Genomic DNA, 20,111 nt, shown 5'->3' with positions numbered 1-20,111 from the left:
GTTCACTTTGTAGATCCACATAACTGGGAGACTTTAGGGAACGTTAACAGTTTATTACAATCAGTAGCCTGGTAGTTAACAAGCTAGCGAGCTAAGGGTACATCCAATGACGTAGAATAAAAACTCGACTGCAGACAGACCCCTTTCACGTGGTAATTCAACTTCCGGTCAGGGCAAAACATTGCTTTGGGTACTATTTCAGATGAAATCCTTACAATTGTACATTGTGAAACATAATGAATTTAATTGGAATATATTAGGTTTAGCTTTTTTGGTATCAATATGGTTAATTCTTGTTGAGCTGTTAGCAGTCAAAACCGTGCAGACTGTCGCAAAGAAGTAATTTTTTACCGGTAAGTGTGTTTCAGTTTAACCTTCATAATTAATTATTGTAATTATGAATGTGAAAATATATCATTACAGTGTAGATTAATCTGTTTGGAGTATTAGATCGAGATGTATAAGAGGCTTCTATCACTGATAATATATTTCAGTATCAAAGGCGTATATCACAGCTTCATCACAATTGTTTTGTTTCACAGTCACTGATATTTCAGTTTCACAGGCATATATCACGGCCTGATCACAATTCTTGTATATCACAGTCACTAATAAGATACGTATTTCAGAATCACAGCTTATCACAATTTTTTTGTATCGCAGGTTGTATACTGTTGAATATAAATGATGACTAAAGGTAACATTTCAAATTCAAAGAGAATCTCTATTAAAGGGTATCAACTGAATGTGTGAATATGTGTGTGGAATTTATTGATAACATTTCCAAGATTGTTCATCCTCTTGTACAAAAAGTGTCAGAAAAAATCCTTCTAATTTGTGGAATAGATCAATTGAAATGCCTGCTACACTAAGATGAGAGGTGGGCGTGACAGTTGACGTTTGGCATGGGGGAATATTTTTAAGGGCTGTACTTTCTATTACATATGTATGTGCCAATCTTTTAAACCTTTCTGGGCATGCTGCAAATGTTTAGATCATATTCATGTCTCTAGGGATCCAAAACATCCCAAGTATTTAGACTTATTGCATCATTTTCCATAACAATGTGTGTGTTTACCAAGCTTTTTGCCCTGACCGGAAGTCAGAGCCCGTTGACCATGGCAGAACCAATAATGGATGCAGAGTGCGCAGTCTAGTTTTTATTCTCCATCATTGGCTACAGCTAAAAAGGTCACTCGATCAAAGCGACACTGTGAAAACGTCACCACTCTGAGTCATGTGTTCCCCACATAATTCCACACATACAAACACACCGAAACACAAACACACACACCTATGGGAAAGAGTTGTTTTCAAAACATAACTGCACTAGCATACGTTATTAATATTCAGGTAGTAGTGGACAAAATCAAGCTCATTTTCACCATTATTTGATGGATGGACAAGGTCTCACTTCAAAGTCCAGCAGCTGAACTTATTTTACATTTTATTTATCCCTTAGTTAACCAGGTAAAAGTTGATTGAGAGAAAATCTTTTCTTGAACAGCCAAGAGACAGCAGAAATTATATGGTACACAACATCCATTTATTAAATTAAAAAAAAAATTTAAATAATAAAAAATAGAAATGCGTTACATTTGATTTGAAAACAGTGACACGGTCCAAATGGCAGACTATTGTGGTAATACCCCTTTTTAAGAAAGGGAACCGGAGGGTGTGTTCCAACTAGAGGGGATCACACACTTCAACATCGTCCTGGCCGTGGAACAGAGGACCAGCTCTAAACCATCGGCAGGATCCACGAGGGTGCATGGGAGTTCGCCCAACCAGTCTACATGTGTTTTGTGGACCTGGAGAAGGTGTTCGACCGTGTCGCTCGGGAAGTCCTGTGGGGGGGTTCTTCGGGAATATGGGGTCCCAAATCCCTTGATACAAGCTGTTTGGTCCCTGTTTGACCGCTGTCAGAGTTTGGTCTGGATTGGCGGCAATAAGTCGGACTCGTTTCCAGTGAGAGTTGGACTCCGCCAAGGCTTCCTTTTTTCAGTGACTTTTAATTTCTAGAATTTCTAGGTGCAGCCTAGGCACAGAGGGGGTTCGGTTTGGAGGCCTCAGCATCGCATCTCTGCTTTTTGCAGATGATGTGGTTCTGTAGGTTTCATCAAACCGTGATCTCCCACTCTCACTGGAGAGGTTCCAGCTGAGTCTGAAGTAGCTGGGATGAGAATCAGCACCTCCAAATCTGAGCCCATGGTCCTCAGTCGGAAAAGGATGGCGTCCCATCTCCGGTTCAGGGATGAGATCCTGCCCGAAGTGGAGGAGTTCAAGTATCTTGGGGTTTTGTTCACGAATGAGGGAAATATGGAGCGGTAGATCGACAGGCAGATCGGTGCTGCGTCTGCAGTGATGCGGACATTGTATCGGTCCATTGCGGTGAAGAGAGAGCTAAGTCAAAAGGCAAAGCTCTCATTTTACCAATCTACGTTCCTACTCTCATCTATGGTCACGATCTGTGGATCGTGACTGAAAGAACAAAATCCAAGATACAAGCCGCTGAAATGAGTTTCCTCTGCAAGGTGTTTGGGCTGTCCTTTAGAGACAGGGTGAGAAATTCGGTCATCCAGGAGGGGGTCAGTGTCGAGCCGCTACTCCTCCACATTGAAAGGAGCCAGATGAGGTGGGTGGGGAATCTGATTCGGATGCCTCCCAGCCGCATCCCTGTTGAGGTGTTCCAGGCACGTCCCACCGGAAAGAAACCCAGGGGACGACCCAGGACACGTTGGAGAGACTATGTGTCTCGGCTGGCCTGGGAATGCCTCGGGATCCCTCCGGAAGAGCTGGAAGAAGCGGCTGGGGAAAGGGATGTCTGAGTGTCCCAGCTGAAGTTACTGCCCCCGCGACCCGAACCGGATAAGCGGTACAGGATGGATGGATGGATGGATAGATGGTTTCGAGTCCATCCATTAATTTTTTTTTAATTCATTCAAATTTGGCAAGGTTTAAGATCTTTTCCATGCCCCTTCTTAAAAAAAATTCTCTTGAACATTTCTAAAGAATTTCAAAAGAACTATAGAACTTTAGGACCCAAGTCCTGTAGAATTTCTATAGAAATTCTATTGTTCTGTGAAATTTCTATAGAAAATCACATATAAAGTTCTATAGAACAAGTAGTTCTGTACAAATTCTATAGATTTCTATAGAATTTCTACACAGTTTTTTTTAGCAGGGCCTCTTTACTGGGTTAATGTCTTTATACCTATGTGCCAAATAGTATTTGTTTGAATGCAATTTTTGCTGACAGAGCGCGAGTCTGGTATTTATATTTTTTAAGATATTTAATTTCTTGTTCTACATTACAATGCCATTGTTCTTTACAAATGCAAGTTAATTGTTCAAAAAAAGATATACTTGAATTACAGTATTTTGCTAAAAAATAGATCAGTGGCATAAAACAACCTGACATTTATCATGATAGTTTTGGGGAAAATATATCATCCTAAAAATTTGCTCTCGTGGCAGGCTGTAAGATAAGCTTACACATTTCACAGAGGCCTGTGAAATGTATCACCTCATGTGTCATAAATCTCTTTTAATGACTCTGTTGCTGTGCAGGGATGCGTGTGTGTGCTGTTTGTCTATGGGAAGCTTAAGAGCTCAAAGTGACTGCAAATTTATGATAGCTGCATTCTTGTGGGTTTTTGTAACAGGAAGAACTGTGTCTAATCAGAGGACACCCGGCCTTGAGAAGATTAACTGTCTCTGCAAAACAACCTTACGTTGTGAAACATGCTCTCCCCCACCCTATGTGTGAAGCTCAATAAAATGTGTGGTTTTGGAGGGGTCGGAGAGAGTCTTGGCTGAAGAATATGTTCTTCTTCCCCGAGTTCTCCCCAAACTGCAGTTTGGTAAAAAATAACTCTGCCTCTGTCTCAATCATTCTATCCTGGTGCCGGAGCCTCTGGGTCCACATTGAGTGAGAAGTCCGTGCTTTGGACCTAACATTTCTCTGGTGCCGAAACCCGGGAACCCAACAGCTTGACGCCTGGAACGACGCGGGATCAACGAGACCAAGAATCTGGTACCAGTGTCCTCCATTGAAGGATCGGTCGCATCGCTGATCCAGCGCCGGACCGGACCGTCGGGTGACGGGTCCCCACGGACCAGGGCCACGGCACTGAGGTAGGATAAAAACTTATTGGTCTCATACGATGGTTATATGGTATAACTTAACATCTAAAAATAAAATAGAGCGGAAATAAACCCAGATTTAACAAGTAGTAAAATTACGTTAAAATAGGAGACTAAAAGTGGGTGTGAGGACCGCTCCGATACTTCCTGCCTTTTAAAACTTGTCTCTAGGTGAGACACAGACAGAATAGGTTTCTGTAAAGAGTAAAATACGTGTAAGTCTCTAGGTGAGACCAAGCAGAATAGGTTTCTGCATACGCGAAGTTTCTAGGTGAAAACAAAAAAAGAGTAAAATACGTGTAAATCTCTAGGTGAGACCAAGCAGAATAGGTTTCTGCATACGCGAAGTTTCTAGGTGAAACTAAAAAAGAGTAAAATACGTGTAAGTCTCTAGGTGACACCCAGCAGAATAGGTTTCTGCATACGCAAAGTTTCTAGGTGAAACTAAAATAGAGTAAACGCTGCAGGACGCTGCACAAGTGAGCAGAGGAGGAGGAGGTTCGTGAGCCCCAACCACACCCGTCAAAATTCAGAATTTTCTAAAAAAAAAATCTCGCCTTAGGAGCAACAAAGGAAAAAAAAAATGGGACAAGCAGAGACAAAAGAGGTGGCTGAACCTCCTGACGTGATGCAAGAGGAAGTGAAACCACCCTAGCAGTGAGCCAAAGCCCAGCAGAAGGCAGGGCTGAAGAGGAAGAAGAAGATTGGAGAGAGGCAACGGATCTGCAGCCCCCTGCATTCTCGCCGATCACCACCAGAGGGGAGCCGGAGAGTTGATGAGACAAAAGTGAAGATCTACCCCAGCTTATCTGATTGGCAGGAGCAAACCCCAGCAAGGAAACAACGCCACCCAGCGGGGCCAAGTGGAACTACAAGTGGAGCTGCAGAGATGTACCACTGTATGCTGTTGCCAATCCTCATTATGGATGGATGGAGATAACGAACCCACCATCCTAGTGCCAAGACCATGGACAGCAACTGAATGTTCTGAACCTGTACAGGCCTGGGGGATCCAGAGACAGACCCAGTTTCCTGGTGTTCTAATTTCAGAGAACTAAAAAGCTCTTTTCACCTTAATGGGACTGAAGTGGAGACAGCATTCAAGACAGCGCTGAAACATCGTGGGGAAGAGTGAGAGGAAATTTTAACCCCCGTGGAGGAAACAATGGATCAATCCTACGCCCAGATGACCCTCTCCTGACTACCAGGATGGATGAAGTACTGGAGCGAGTAATGACAGCTTACCAGAAGCACCAGATTACAGCAAAATCAGACAGTGCCGCCCGAAACCGGAAGGAATCAGTCCATGATTTCAAGATCAGACTGGAAGGAATATTCAAAACCAACAGTGGGCTGCCTGAAGATGCTAACGACAATGGTCCCTACCACAGCCAGCTAAGACAATGCCTTATGGACGGTTCCAACCACACATCAGCGGTTCATCCAAAAACCACTGTGTGACTCACAGAACTTTGAACACCAACCAATTGATGGACTGGGCCAGTCATGCAGAGGAGAACCATAGAAGAAAGAAGGGAATGGACCACAACAGCCATGGCAGCGCTGACTGCAGCCATAAGAGGAATGGCAACGTCTACTGAGACACACGAGTCCTCTGAGGTGGACGCTATGCAAAGAGGAGGAGAAAGGCGAGGTCAAAGAAGAGGTCAAGGTCAACAAAAAGGGGGACCAAGCCTGGTGCTACAACTGTGGGAAACCAGGACACCTGACTAGAGAATGCAGGAGTCCAAGAAGTGTTTCAACTGCCAGAAAGAGGGACACTGGCACGTGAATGCCCCCTCCCGGACAGCCGGAAGGGAGGGAGCAACCGAGAACCACCAAGAGACCCCCCATTCAATCCACAATATGATCAATGACTATAGAGGGAGAAGAAGATGAGGGTGATGAGCCAGAAGAACCACCAGACCCGGAGGAAGCATCATCATCCAAGTTTTCGACCTCTCCATCTTAAATCTGGAAGACCGCTTAAGACCCAAACCATTTCGGTGGCTCAAAGTTGGGCCATTTAAAAAACCAACAAAATTTTTATGTGACACTGGAGCAGACCATTCAGTCCTGAAAGATCCAGTTAAGGGAGTAAAAGCTTCCAGAAGACAAATCATAGTGATAGGAGGTGGAGGCCTAGCACAACGCGAACTATGGTCTCACCCGGTGTTGGTAGAGCATGAAGATGGCCAACAAATTGAAACCAAGTTTGTTATGAGCAACACCTGCCCTGTGAATCTAATGGGCAGAGACCTAATGACAGCACTGAGAATAAACCTGACTGCCACGGAAGATGGGATCAAACCAATCAAAACTATGGAACAGATGGACGCCTGTGTCAGCCAAGGAAACGGACCACCGGATGAATTTTATTCACTGGACCTTGACGTTGGTCCAACCTCAGTTGTCCGTGACCTAGAAAGAACTGCAACACTCTCAACCCTGCAACTCTGTTGCCAACTCCAGAAGATGGAGACCCGCACAGCTGCACAGACAAAACTGAAGTCTGCTGCAAGCCACGCCCAGATCTCAGAGACACTCCATTGGGAGTAGGTCACGTCGTCTATGTTGATGGGTCCTCATCTAGGACACCTGATGGAAAGAACAATACAGGCTATGCAGTGGTAACAGAAGAGGCAATACTCAAAGCGGGAAAGCTCCCTGGCAACTGGTCAGCGCAGGCAGCAGAAATCGTGGCACTCACAGAAGCATGCAAACTCTTCCAAGGTCAAGAGGTCACGATATATACGGACAGCCAATATGCCTATTCAACGCTCCACGTCTTTGCTGCACAATGGGCCAGGAGAGGCATGCAAACATCAAGTGGAAAACCAGTCCAGCATGCTGACCTGCTCAAGGCCTTACTCCAAGCAGTTCTACTCCCAAGGAGAATTGCTGTCTGTAAGTGCAAAGCCCACACAAAGCCACAGATACAGTCTCCCAAGGGAATGCTAAAGCTGACCAAGCAGCAAAACAAGCAGCGATGGGAACCAGCCACACCCATGTTCAAGAAGAAGCAGACAGCACAGATGAAGCTAAGTGTGAACGAACGACACATCCTTCGCAGAGGCAAGACATCATCCCTCTCCAAGTTCTGAAGGACATGCAGGACAATGCCCCGCCGAATGAAAAGGAACAGTGGACTGCAGCAGGAGCAAAAATGGACGGCCTGGGCATTTACAGAGTTTTGGACAAACCCTGCCTCCCTCTGAGTCTTTTTCAAGCAGTGGCTAAATTGAGTCATGGGCCAAGCCATGTCTCAACAGGGGGGATGGTGGGGATAGTAGAAAATAACTTCTACAGTACTAAAGGCCTCATTACCTATTTTAAACATTTTTGCAGATCGTGCCTCACATGCTGCAAACACAATGCTCAGGGAAATGTCAGACCTACAAGAGGGAAGTGCCCACAAGGGTCTTACCCTTTTGAAATCATCCACATGGATTTCATAGAACTGAACAGATCGGTCCACACAAATACTGCTTAGTAATAGTGGACTCATTCTCAAAATGGGTAGAAATCTTCCCAGCAAAAAAGCCAGATGCACTGACAGTAGCAAAAGCTATATGTAAAAACATCATCCCAGATCACGGTATTCCAAGAGTTATTTGGAGTGACAATGGGTCACATTTTGTTAACCAAATTATTGGAGAAATGGCCCAACATCTAGGGATCAGCCTAAAACATCACTGTGCTTATCATCCACAGAGTGCAGGACTAGTGGAGAGAACTAATGGCACTATCAAACTTAGACTCAAAAAGACCATGGAAGAAACAGGGAAACTATGGCCAGAGTGTTTGCCCTTAGTCAAAACATACATGAGAATAGTTCCAACAGTAACAGGCATCACACCTTTTGAAGCAGTAAAAGGAAGACCTTTTCATCTTCCATTATGGGATGCGTCAGGAGTACAGGAGGGAAAAGGGGAACTTGACCCCATGACAGACTGGCTGCTTAGACTTTTCCAAAATGACAATGTGAAAAGAGCAAATGATCTGCCAGGTCCTTCTCTCCCTTCCACACAGGAACCGCTGACTCCAGGAGACCAGGTGCTGATAAAGGTCATCAAGAGGAAGTGCTGGTCCAGCCTGAGTGGGAAGGCCCATTCACAGTGCTCCTGACCACACCCACAGCTGTCAAAATCGCGGAGAGAGAGACGTGGATTCACCAGTCCCACACCAAAAGGTCCATCCTGTCACTTAAAGCAGCTACTATGGGTTCCAGTGTGAGAGTTACAGTTGCAGCTGTAGCAACCGTCCTCCTGATCAGTGTAGGGACACTGATCTGGTTTAGTGGGGAAGGGCCAGAAGCATCGCATGACGAGACTACCATGGCCCTGACGGCCCTGGAGAAGAAGGCTCTCCACGAACCTGACGACCCAATTCACATGTTCCAACAGAACTCATGGTGGAGGTACAGTAACTTCACAGCACATGAGAAAAACATGACTAACTGCTATGTGTGTGCGCATATGCCAGTGTCAACCACACACCATGGAGGCCGAGCCCATGCCCTCCACATCAATCTCACTCGCTGCCTTTTGTCAATGTCCACCCACCCAGGAACGGGTACAAAGATGTTAGATGCCAACTTCACCATCCCCTATAACAGGTCAGAATCCCCTCTCGTGGGGTCTAACTGTAGCCAAGTGTGTGATGTTTTACCTTGGCTCCAGGTCAAAGAACCATTGGTGATAAAGGATGTTGCACACCCCCACAACTTCTCTTACTGTTTCATGGGTAATGGTTCCACGAAAGTAGGACAATTGGATTCTCATTCTTGCTTACAGAGTCGTACCTTTTGCAGATACAAAAATGAAACTGCCTTTTTGGCCTGCTCCGCTAATATAACGTGCCAACAAAATTCCACTCTCCTCTCTGCAGCCAGGACAAAACATTTAGAGGATGAAACCTGGTGTAACGCAACGCATAGCTGCAAATGTTCTGGTATAGCTCCCACTAAATTGGGCACACGAGTCCTGGCTAACTATTATTTCCTGTGTGGAGATAACATCTATACCAACCTTCCTCCCAACTGGGGCGGTTTATGTACGGTAGTTGCCTATACCGAGCCAATCATGATTATTCCTGAATCTGCCCTAAATAACCATCCAGTGACCAAATTGTATAGACAGGGTCGTGATGTCCTCTCTGATAGAGGTGTGCCACACAATCAAAGAATTTGGGGTAAAGGCACCACGATTGCTTATGCCTTATTCCCCAGCATGGGCCTCGATGATATTATGAGAGAAATAATGTACAATCGATTTGCATTCCTTGAATTTTTAAATGCTTCCATTGATATCCAGAACGCCACAAATGAGGAAGTTACTGCCCTTAGACTCACTGTCGTGCAACATAGAATGGTATTGGACATGTCCCTGGCCGCCCAAGGAGGTGTTTGTGCTATAATTGGTGAAGCCTGTTGTACGTACGTTCCAGACAATTCTGGTTCCGGTGGTATCATTGTTCAGAAATTGGGCGAATTGTCAAAATTACGTGATGAGGTCCAGCACTCCATGGCCCAAGAGAACTGGGACTGGTGGTCATGGTTGTCCTCCGGATCATGGACCTCTGTGTTGCTCAAAGCTCTGCTCCCAATACTTGTCATACTGATCACGTTCTGCTGTTTCTGTATGTGCGTCGTACCACTGGCTCGTCGGTGTGTGGAACGAGCGGTGATAGGCGTGGTCCAGGTTCAGTATCATCAGCTGCAGCAGAAGGATGATGTGCACTTTCCTGATCTTTTCCCTGACCCGGACTATGGTGACGACCCGGTATAAATACTGACTGATTTCCTACTGTCTAGGGGTGCGGTACTGAGAACGAAACCCCACCGGTGAGGACATGTGCTAGTAACCTCTGTCCTCCGCTTTCTTTCCCTCTTTATTTAGGTTTACTGTGTTCCCTGCCATTTTTTATTTGATTCCCTTCTCAGCCAGGCCATGAGGCTGTCGCTCCAAGCGGAGGGCAGGGGAGGAATTTTTCCCTATTAAGAGGGTTTTCGCCTCCCCCTGACTGGGTACCTATGTTGTGCATTATTATGATGTTGTGCTCTAAAACCTGTTATAGGACTGAGCTCAATTGATGTTCCAAAAATCCACAACAGGGGGGAAATGTAAGATAAGCTTACACATTTCACAGAGGCCTGTGAAATGTATCACCTCATGTCTCATAAATCTCTTTTAATGACTCTGTTGCTGTGCAGGGATGCGTGTGTGTGCTGTTTGTCTATGGGAAGCTTAAGAGCTCAAAGTGACTGCAAATTTATGATAGCTGCATTCTTGTGGGTTTTTGTAACAGGAAGAACTGTGTCTAATCAGAGGACACCCGGCCTTGAGAAGATTAACTGTCTCTGCAAAACAACCTTACTTGTCTTGTGAAACCTGCTCTCCCCCACCTTATGTGTGAAGCTCAATAAAATGTGTGGTTTTGGAGGGGCTCGGAGAGAGTCTTACGTGCGGGCTGAAGAATATGTTCTTCTTCCCCGAGTTCTCCCCAAACTGCAGTTTGGTAAAAAATAACTCTGCCTCTGTCTCAATCATTCTATCCTGGTGCCGGAGCCTCTGGGTCCACATTGAGTGAGAAGTCCGTGCTTTAGAGGCTGAAGTACAATATATTGAGAAAGAGTAAGGCCAATGGGTAACATAAAAATATTATAGAACTACAAATCTGCAGCATAGCTGGAATGTGACGCAACACTCATACTGTAAAGTGGAGGATTACTCTCTCTCTCTACTCCATGGTGATAGGTTACAGGACTTGTTGTTCCAGGGATGGGACTCATCGTTTTCAGATATGGGCATCCTTGGACTCACATAATTTGAAGTGTAAAAATGATCCATATCATGTTGTTTAAGGATCAAATACGGCATATTTAGGAGTGGAGATTAATTTATGTACCTTACACCCTCCTCGTGTGATGCATTCTCAGTGCAAATGAATGCCACATTAATGTCTTCTCTGATCAGAGCCTCTTCAACTGAAATCTGACTTGCTCCTTGTTGACAGTCTAGATTTCTTCTGTTGACAAAAACATTATAAGAAAGATATGGATGATGTCAGTGTCATAGACTCATGACATACACGCATGCTACATTGTACATTATATTGAGTTCCTGGTCTCATTGTAAAACCTTTTGAGTGTGTGTGTCATATGTAGAAGACATCAGTTGGCTGTCACCTGGAGACGAATCCTTTGACGCTGAGTTTCTCAGCAGAACTCCCCTGCAGAGGAGCTGATATGTCTCTGATCCTTACCCAACCTGCTGTCCCAATACCCACCACCACAGCTCCAAACATCATACCTGTAAAAAATAAAAAAATAATAAAGTATATATATATATATATATATATATATATATATATATATATAAAATATTTAATTGTGAAGTGTTCAGGTGCAAAGACAGCTAAATGCCATTTTCAAAAAAATCGAGATAGCAGCCCATAGCGTCTTCCTTTTATAACATTTAGAAGCTGGTGAAATTAATCCGCCTCAAAACCCACTATAGCCTATGTACAAGGTGTCCCAAAAAATTGTATACACACTTTAAACAATTGTAAACATGATGTTTTTTTTATAATCGGAATATTTTTAACATTTAAAATAATTCACAAATATCCTTAATCAAAGTGTGTATACATTTTTTTAGACACCCTGTATTAGTAAGTTTCTTTCGGCTTGTCCCTTTCAGGGTCGCCACAGCGTGTTATCTCAGATGAACGCTTATATGTTTGGCACAATTTTTACACCGGATGCCCATCCTGACGCAACCCTTCTCAGGGAGTGGAGGCCCCAGTGGGATACGAATCCACAACCCCTGGTTTACCAAACCAGTGCTCTAACCACTGAGCTACGGGGCCTCAAAGTCAGCTAACCGCCATTCTAATATTTCTGCAAACGCCGTTATGTCCGCTGCACCAATAGGAAAAGTGTTGCGGGTTACGTGAAAATAAAATCGCACCATCCATGAAAGCACGCTTTTATTTACAATATGTAACCCTTTATGCTTTTTTGCTCGTTTAATACTTCTTTGCTCTAAAGTCATGGAGCATTTTGATGAGATGGACGAATCAATCTTGGTCTCACCACTTGGGAAAAGCAGACATTGGCAGCCGAAGAATTGCACATGTTTTAAAGATAAACAAGCTCAATATCGTGGGAATGATAAAACTCTAAGGATCGCTTGTTGACAAAACAATGCATCGTGTGTGGGCCAAACTATGACCGAAAAAGACTTGTACATGAAGCAGCAGCTTTATTCAACAAAAGAGAAAGTGGAGCAGAATTCGAGAATTTTACTGAATCTAGATAAAACAAATGTCAAGCGTTGTCGGGCAGAGGTTGTGGACTATACAAACAACGCAAAAGGGATCTCACAATCGAATAGTGTGCTAAAGGAAGACAAGAAAAAAGGTTCCAGTTTGCAAGGCAATGTTCCCAGCATTTTCTGTAAGTGTAGTATTTTGTTGTGAGCTCTTTCTACAATTAATTATTATTCATTTATTGAGTTCTTATTGCTAGTATCGCTTCTGACAATGAAAGCGAGACATTTTGAAATCATCGCGATGTGAGCGATGATCTCCATTCCTTCTCCAACAACTATTTTACCATTGTAAAAAAAAAAAAAAAAAACGACAGATGCCATACTGTGTCTCAGAGTTCAGAGAACATGGGTGAAAGGTGAAGCGTGAAGTTTTTTCTATCGTTAATTTTTCCGTTTGATGTAAAAGTTATGGCATCGTTTAAAGCAAATGCAAACGTAGTGGACAAAAACACGTTTGATGCTTTAAGCAGACCCCGATACTTGGAGAAATTGAAGGACATCGGGGGGAACGATCCATATGAATTTCAAGCAAGCGACTGGAGTGACGATGTGGAAGGCTACCCTGACGTTACATATCCAATATTGTTAATTATCTCGTGAATTCTGTGAGCGCATATACCCTTGATGAACTAAAGGCTTACAAGTCTCTACAAGCCTACAATGACTTTGTAAGTGAGTGGGTTCAAGATGTACGGCAACGAGTGATCGTTAATCAGTGTGTAATGGCGGCTCGAGTAAGACATTCTCAGAGGTCTACCGATCCACTACTACGTCCCTGGATCATGTCCCAAAAGATGGCTGCATCCTCTCCGGTCATTGTACTTGGCCGGTCTTGGAGAAGTGTGTTTGCACGTGGCTGCCCTTCTTTTTACAGTCAAGGCTTCAGTAAAATTACGGGATAGCAAGAGAGTTATAGAAGAAAGGTCCTTACTAGTTACCGCCCTCTGCAGTTAAAAATGTAAGTATTTTTTTTCTCTTAAAGTCTTTTTAATAAATAATTCTCTGTCATACCTTTGTGTAGAACATAATTTATTCATTCCTTGTTGCCTCAAGTATTTAATTGAAAACGTTAGGTGTTACGAAATTGCAATTCGACGTATGTGCTGACGTGAGTGACACAGCCCAGGTGTGCATTTTCATTCGTATGGTGTTTTGTGATCATCAATTTGAACTCAGATAGTTACAAAATATTTTTATAGTTAATTATGTTGTTTTGTGCAATACTGAGCTCATGCGGTTATGCAAGGCACACAAACATACTGTTACATGTGAATTTAGACTAAAATCCCCCCCCCCGTCGATCGCGAGAGGCTGGCTGTTTGAAAAGTAGATCTAGGGGTAAAAAAGTCTGGGCACCCCTGATGACGGGCAAAGTTTATAAAACAGTGGCACTGAAGAGGCAACAGGAAGCAGAGTTGGAAGTCGCAGAAATGAAGATGTTGAGGTTCTCTCTAAGAGTGAGCAGGTTACAAATGAGCTCATTAGAGGGACGGCCAAAGTTGGATGTTTTGGAGACAACGTTCAAGAGAGCAGACTTCAATGGTTTGGACATGACCAGAGGCAGGAGAGTGAGTATATTGGTGGAAGGGTGCTGAGGATGGAGCTGCCAGGCAAAAGAGTGAGAGGAAGACCAAAGAGAAGGTTGATGGATGTTGTGAGGGAAGACATGAGGGGAAGTAGTGTTCGCAGCAGATAGGCGAAGATGGAAAAAGATGAGACAATGTGGCAACCCCAAATGGGACAAGATGAAAGGAAAAGAAGCAGAAGAAGGTTCAACGGTAGAGATAAACATGGTTCCTGTTTGACTCCAACGTGAGAACGACGATGGATTTCCTGGTAATTTGAGCGATGAACATGATTCTGAAGGGTCCCATGAAGACGGTGAAGAATACAAGTTTCATAAAGGCGTTCAAGGTTATCAATATGAGCCAGTTAGACAGCACACACGTTCAAATACAGACGAAATAGCTGGTGATGAAGGTGCCGAGCTAGCAGTCAGACCCAGGGAGGAGGACATCCCTCGTGTTGGAAACACTGGCTGTTAAGCATTCATGAAGTTTTGTTGTTTGTTTTTTTTTTTTTTGCCATAAACCGATATATAGAAATGACTTCGCTATCCCAAATGAATTTATGAAGTTTTTGGTCTTGTTTTAAAATCATGCATACGCCATGTATTTAGTCTAAGTTGGTATATTTTCATAGATAAGGATTTTAATGAACAAAATCAATTTAAAAAGTTGTTACGTTAATTTGAGAGCCATAGATGGTCATAATTTGCTTCACCATAAATATATTTTCAAGTGGTGAACTGGTGCCATAACAAGACAGTACCCAGACCCATCCATCCCCATTTTAATCACAATTTTCCCAAGATGTCATGAGCAAAACCACTAAAATTTATTCTGCAAGCTGTAAACTGGTATCTTGTGGTTTTCTTTGGGCATTAAATGCTTAAAATAGAAATGTACATAGGGTGGATGGTTATGTGTACTGGACTGATATGGGTCTTTGAGCTGTAGAAGTTTGTGAATGTGAACAGATTTTTAATTAATTTTATTATATCCAGGTGTGCATGTAAATGCTGCATACCCATGAAAACAACAGAAGAAAGTTGTTGTTGCCATGAGAGTCAATATATTCACCAGAAAATGGTGGATTATCCAGACCATCCACTGCAGTGCACCCAGGAATTATTGCCAGTTGTCTTAACTCATGAGTACTTGAGGTTGCCGATGTCCAACTCAGGCCACGGTATCGGCAGTGACTGAATTTTCCACAACACTGGTAAAAAGTATTTTAAAAATTATCATTCATATTTCCCCAAATCAGCACAGCTTTTTGCCATTTACATTTAGATTTTTCAAAATAAAGAATTGTTTACATTATTATTGTTCCTGCTAAAAACAGCATTTGTTAAATCAATGCTTGTTGAAACAAAGTCCCATTCTAGAAAATTGTCATGATTGTATTTCCTTATGGCGGCACGGTGGAGCAGCTGGAAAGCATTGGCCTCACATTTCCGAGGTCCCAGGTACAATCCCTGACCCGCCTGTGTGGAGTATGCATGTTCTCCCCGTGCCTGTGTGGGTTTCCTCCCACATCCCAAAAACATGCAACATTAATTGGACACTCTAAATGGCCTCTACGTGTGATTGTGACTGGGGCTGTTTGTCTCAAAGTGTCCTGATGTTGGCTGGCAACCAGTTCAGGGTGTCCCCTGGCTCCTGCCCGTTGACAGTTGGGATAAGCTCTAGCACTCCCCGCGACCCTTGTGAGGAAATGGATGGATGGATAGATGGATATTTTTTCGGTCTATACTGCTTATAGACAGCTTGTGAGATGGTGTCGGGGAATTGTAGGTTGAAAAAAAAATTGCATGCCACTTCCATCCTGCTGTCTTAAGATTTGTGGCAGATGGCCAAGAGTACACAGAATTTAAATAGTCTACATTCAGAATTTGTTTGGTTTGTCTCTATGTAAATGTTCATGTATATGTTCGTTTATGAAGTAAACATACACCACAAAACTAAAAACATTGCATTTTTATTGAACTGTATGCTTACATTGTGTAGAAATATGTCTCTCTCATAACATTTTCACTGAATGCTTGTTTGGTCTTTCAATATGAGCATCTTGAGGCCACCTGAGTTTGAAATACATGTTGCAGTATCCTCTCTGCTGTCGGAAAGATATGTGTTCCTTTCTCATGAACAGTCACTTCATCAGTCTGGCAACTTTTGGAATCGACCAAAGATGGAGATTCAGCATCTGATGGTTACATGTCAACATCTTGTACGGAAGATGCTTCCTGCAATATCTGTAAATAATATAGAAAAATAAGGTTAAAAGTTTATAAAATATGAAAAAAATTATAGATATAGCACAGGTTTATTTCATTCTATTTCATGGTGCACAAATTATTTTTGATAATTTGAAAATAAGTCTCCTATTCTGAGTGACTAGTAATACTGCTTGTTTTAATGCTATGTAGTATTTAATTAAAATCCCTGCACAAATAAATAAACTAATGAAAAGGTTTGTATCCATCCATTGAGTGCTGAAGCCTATTCCAGCTATCAATGCACAAGAGGCAGGGTACACCCTGAATGGCTGGGTTGCGCGTGACGTCACACTTGTTCATCCGTGTACTTAACCGCCATTGTTGCAGACAAGCAGTCAGCTGTCCATCGTCATCATGCCAAATTTTTGTTGCATCTACAGATGTGAAAATCGCAGAAACAGAGACAGTGGGAAGCGATTTTTCCGTGTTCCAAAGATTAGATTGGATGAAGGAGAAGATACAATGGAGTTATCGAAAAAACGGCAACAAAAGTGGCTTGCAAATATACGACATGCAGATCTGAACGAAGCTCGAGTACACAAGGCAATTGCTTATTTGAAAGTCTGTTCTGATCATTTTATAAGCGGTTAGCATGTGTATTTCTATTGTCCAGATATTCTACTTCAGCTAAGTCTTTCAGATCCTTTGAAAGTACGTCGTTGTGGAGAGTATACGGATCGATATCTTCACAGAGTTTGATCTTCTGTACATATGTAGCTTTGGAGACATTATCGAGTGAATTAAAGTAGTCAAAACATCCACCGCTCGCCGCTTATACAAGTGTCTGTGGATGTTGCCATGGTGATTTCGTCTGCAACGTTTAGCTTGTTTGTAGAAATGGCGGCGATTATCACGTGATTGCAACCCAAGCAGCAAAGCAAGCAAAAGGCAGCGTAAACCTGACATTACCCCCCTTGTTATCCATTAATTCATACTTTTTGGTTAATATTCACTGATCACACACGAGTATGATTACCTCCAGACCTGTTCAATGAAGAAATCACTGAAACAGAATCTCTCCAGACAAAATAAAATTGGACAAAAGATCTAAAAATTTAAAAAAGCTGAAATTTAAAAAAAAAAAAAAAAAAAAAAAAAAAAAAAAAAAAAATCACACAATCCAATGAAATTCCAGAAGAGTTGAGAGGCAAATTGACATCTATCAGTCTGGAAAGGGTTACAAAAGCCATTTCTTAAGTTTTAGGATTCCAGCGAACCATTGGGATTCCTCACAAGGAAGAAACATGGAACCGTGGTGAACGTTTCCAGGAGTGGCTATCCCACAAAAATTACCCCAACAGAACAGCAATGACTCATGCAGAATCTCACAAAAGTACCTCAGTACAACTTTTAATGAACATCTGGCAACCCTTGCCTCAGTTAAGGCCAAGGTTTATGACACATTAGGGAAAAGATGGACAAAAATGGCACCCTTTACAGAGTTCTAAGGCAAAAACCACTGATGACCAAAAAGAAAATAAAGGTTTGTCTTACTTTTGCAAAAAAAAAAAAAAAAAAAAACATGAAAATAAAAAGAGGGCCAATAAATTTCACAGCACCGTAAACAGTGGCTCATCACGTCACCATTTTTCTGATTAAATATATTTACAAAGGTGCAATTAACCTGAAAATTACACCAGCTCTTGGGAACAACCCAATTAATCTACACATGTAAGGAAAGTAGAAAAAATAAAACTAATACATTAAGTTGTGTGTAATAATGTGAAATGACACTTCTCTTTGGTATTTCTCTCGCTCTTTGGCCTGGCAGCTCATTCCTCAACACTCTTCGGCCAAGATACTCACTCTCTTGCCTCTGAACATGTCCAAACAATCGAAGCCTGCTCTCTCAAATCTTGTCTCCAAAACATCTAACTTTGGCTTTCCCTCTAAGGACTTCATTTCTAATCTGATCCAACCTGCTCACTCGGAGAGAACCTTTTCATTTCTGCGACCTCCATCTTAGCTTCCTGTTATCTCTTGAATGCCACCATCTCTAATCAGTACATCATGGCATCACCACAGTTTTTATAGTTTTTCCTCTTCATTCTAGAAGGGACTGTTCTGTCACACAACACACCAGACAACTTCCTCCACCAGTTCCAACCTGTTTGAACCCATTTCTTTACTTCCTCACCAGACTCAGGGATAATCTCAGGGCGCAATTCCCCGATATTCATGAATTAAAATTCAGAAAGTCACATGAAAATTTGATTTACTCGATAAATTATCGCATTGACATATCACATTCAATAGAGAGGTTAAAATAATCTGACAAAACAGACTGCCCGAGCGACGGGAAAGTTGATAACAACTGCCATGTTTGCTTGTCCAAGCACTCGGAAATCCCAACCCTGAAATGATTTCCTAAACCCAAAGATCGCCCTACTTTTGGCACCGAGGTATGTCGTGATTTCTGCATGCGGTCTGCTTGGCCATCCGTAAAAATATTTAGGTGTGGCTCCATAAGAAGTATATGAAGGTTCTGGCGTGGCCTAGCCAGTCTCCAGACCAAACCCAATAGAAAATCTTTGGAGGGATCTGAAACTGTGTTTCTCAGTGACAGCCCAGAAAACTGTGTGATCTAGAGAAGATCTGTGTGGAGGAGTGCCCAAAATCCCTCCTGCAGCGTGTGCAAACCTGGTGAACAACTGCAGGGCCCTACGTAATTGCAAACAAAGGCTACCGTACCAAATTTTAACATTGGTTTTCTCAGGTGTTCAAATACTTGTTTGCAGCTGTATCACACAAATAAATTGGTAAAAAAAAAAATCATACATTGTGATTTCTGGATTTTTCTTTGTAGATTATCACTCTCACAGTGGACATGCACCTACGATGAAAATTTCAGACCCCTCCGTGATTTCTAAGTCGAAGAACTTGCAATATAGGGTTAGTGTCCAAATTTCTAATTTTCTCCACTGTATGAAAAATAATCTCATTGTTGTTTATAAAAATCTCATCAGTTTGGGGAAAATCCCATTGGTTTTGAACATGGTGAGATTTTCTCTAATTGGTAAACTGCTCCAGGATTATCCCTGCACACTCACCATTGCTCTGGATTGTCAACCCCAAATATTTGAAGTCCTCGACGCTCCTTATTTCCTCTCCCTGTAGCCTCACTCTTCCCCCTCTACTCCTCTCATTAATGCACATATATTCTGTTTTACTTTGCCAAATTGTCATTCCTCTCCTGAGCTCTGACCTCAAGTTGCTCTTATGTCAAAACGATTTTCCCCATTTAAATTAATGTAAATCCAATTAATCTGTTCCAGCCCTCAAAATCCCACCACATTTTTTTGGACCTGTTTTTAGATAAGAAAAGTGAATTTTAACAAATATTGTATGAAAACTTAAAGGAGAATAGGAACTGCTTTTATAAAGTTTACTTACCTTGGAGGTGGGATGACTTTTGGTAACAGGAGATACTGGCAGAAGTGGAGGGTGGAGAAGGCGGATGGAGGATGTTAGTGAGGGAAGTGATTTCTCAGTCATTTTCGCTCACTTACTCTCTTTACACTATCTCTGAACTTAACCGGCAGGCACCAACCACCTTATGGCCGCAGCTCCAGTCAGCCGCCTCAGCAATGGAGGCATGGAACATCGTCCACTCGGATTCAATGTCCCCTGCCTCCCTGGAATATGACCAAAGTTATTTCGGTGGTCGGAGTTGAAATTCTTTCTGAAAGGGGAAACTGACAGACTTTCCTAGCAGACCCTCACAATACGTTTGGGCATGCCACGTCAGACTAGCATCTTCCCCGACCATCCTAGCCAATTCACCACCA

At 42.6% G+C, this 20,111-nt stretch overlaps 1 protein-coding gene across 4 annotated transcripts in view; it reads right to left on the bottom strand.

Moving 5' to 3' along the window:
• The window catches only part of blvra (biliverdin reductase A), a 34,430-nt gene that overhangs the window by 11,690 nt on the left and 2,629 nt on the right, over positions 1-20,111 (bottom strand). The window contains exons 2-5 of one of the 4 annotated variants that reach the window (XM_061839658.1): positions 19,717-19,958; positions 16,046-16,299; positions 11,336-11,459; positions 11,056-11,175 (exon numbers count right to left, since the gene is read on the bottom strand). In XM_061839658.1, the coding sequence (XP_061695642.1) occupies positions 11,056-11,175; positions 11,336-11,457 (242 nt within the window). In that variant the 5' untranslated portion in view covers positions 11,458-11,459; positions 16,046-16,299; positions 19,717-19,958. Of the gene's footprint in view, positions 1-11,055; positions 11,176-11,288; positions 11,460-15,124; positions 15,264-16,045; positions 16,300-19,716; positions 19,959-20,111 lie in introns of those variants that run through there. The other 3 variants (XM_061839659.1, XM_061839661.1, XM_061839660.1) reach the window with 3 other exon arrangements.

The sequence above is a fragment of the Syngnathoides biaculeatus genome, chromosome 13, assembly GCF_019802595.1.
Source record: "Syngnathoides biaculeatus isolate LvHL_M chromosome 13, ASM1980259v1, whole genome shotgun sequence".
NCBI classification, from domain to species: Eukaryota; Metazoa; Chordata; class Actinopteri; order Syngnathiformes; family Syngnathidae; genus Syngnathoides; species Syngnathoides biaculeatus.
Note: the sequence above shows the minus strand (reverse complement) of the source record. Positions and strands in the feature narration are given on the sequence as shown.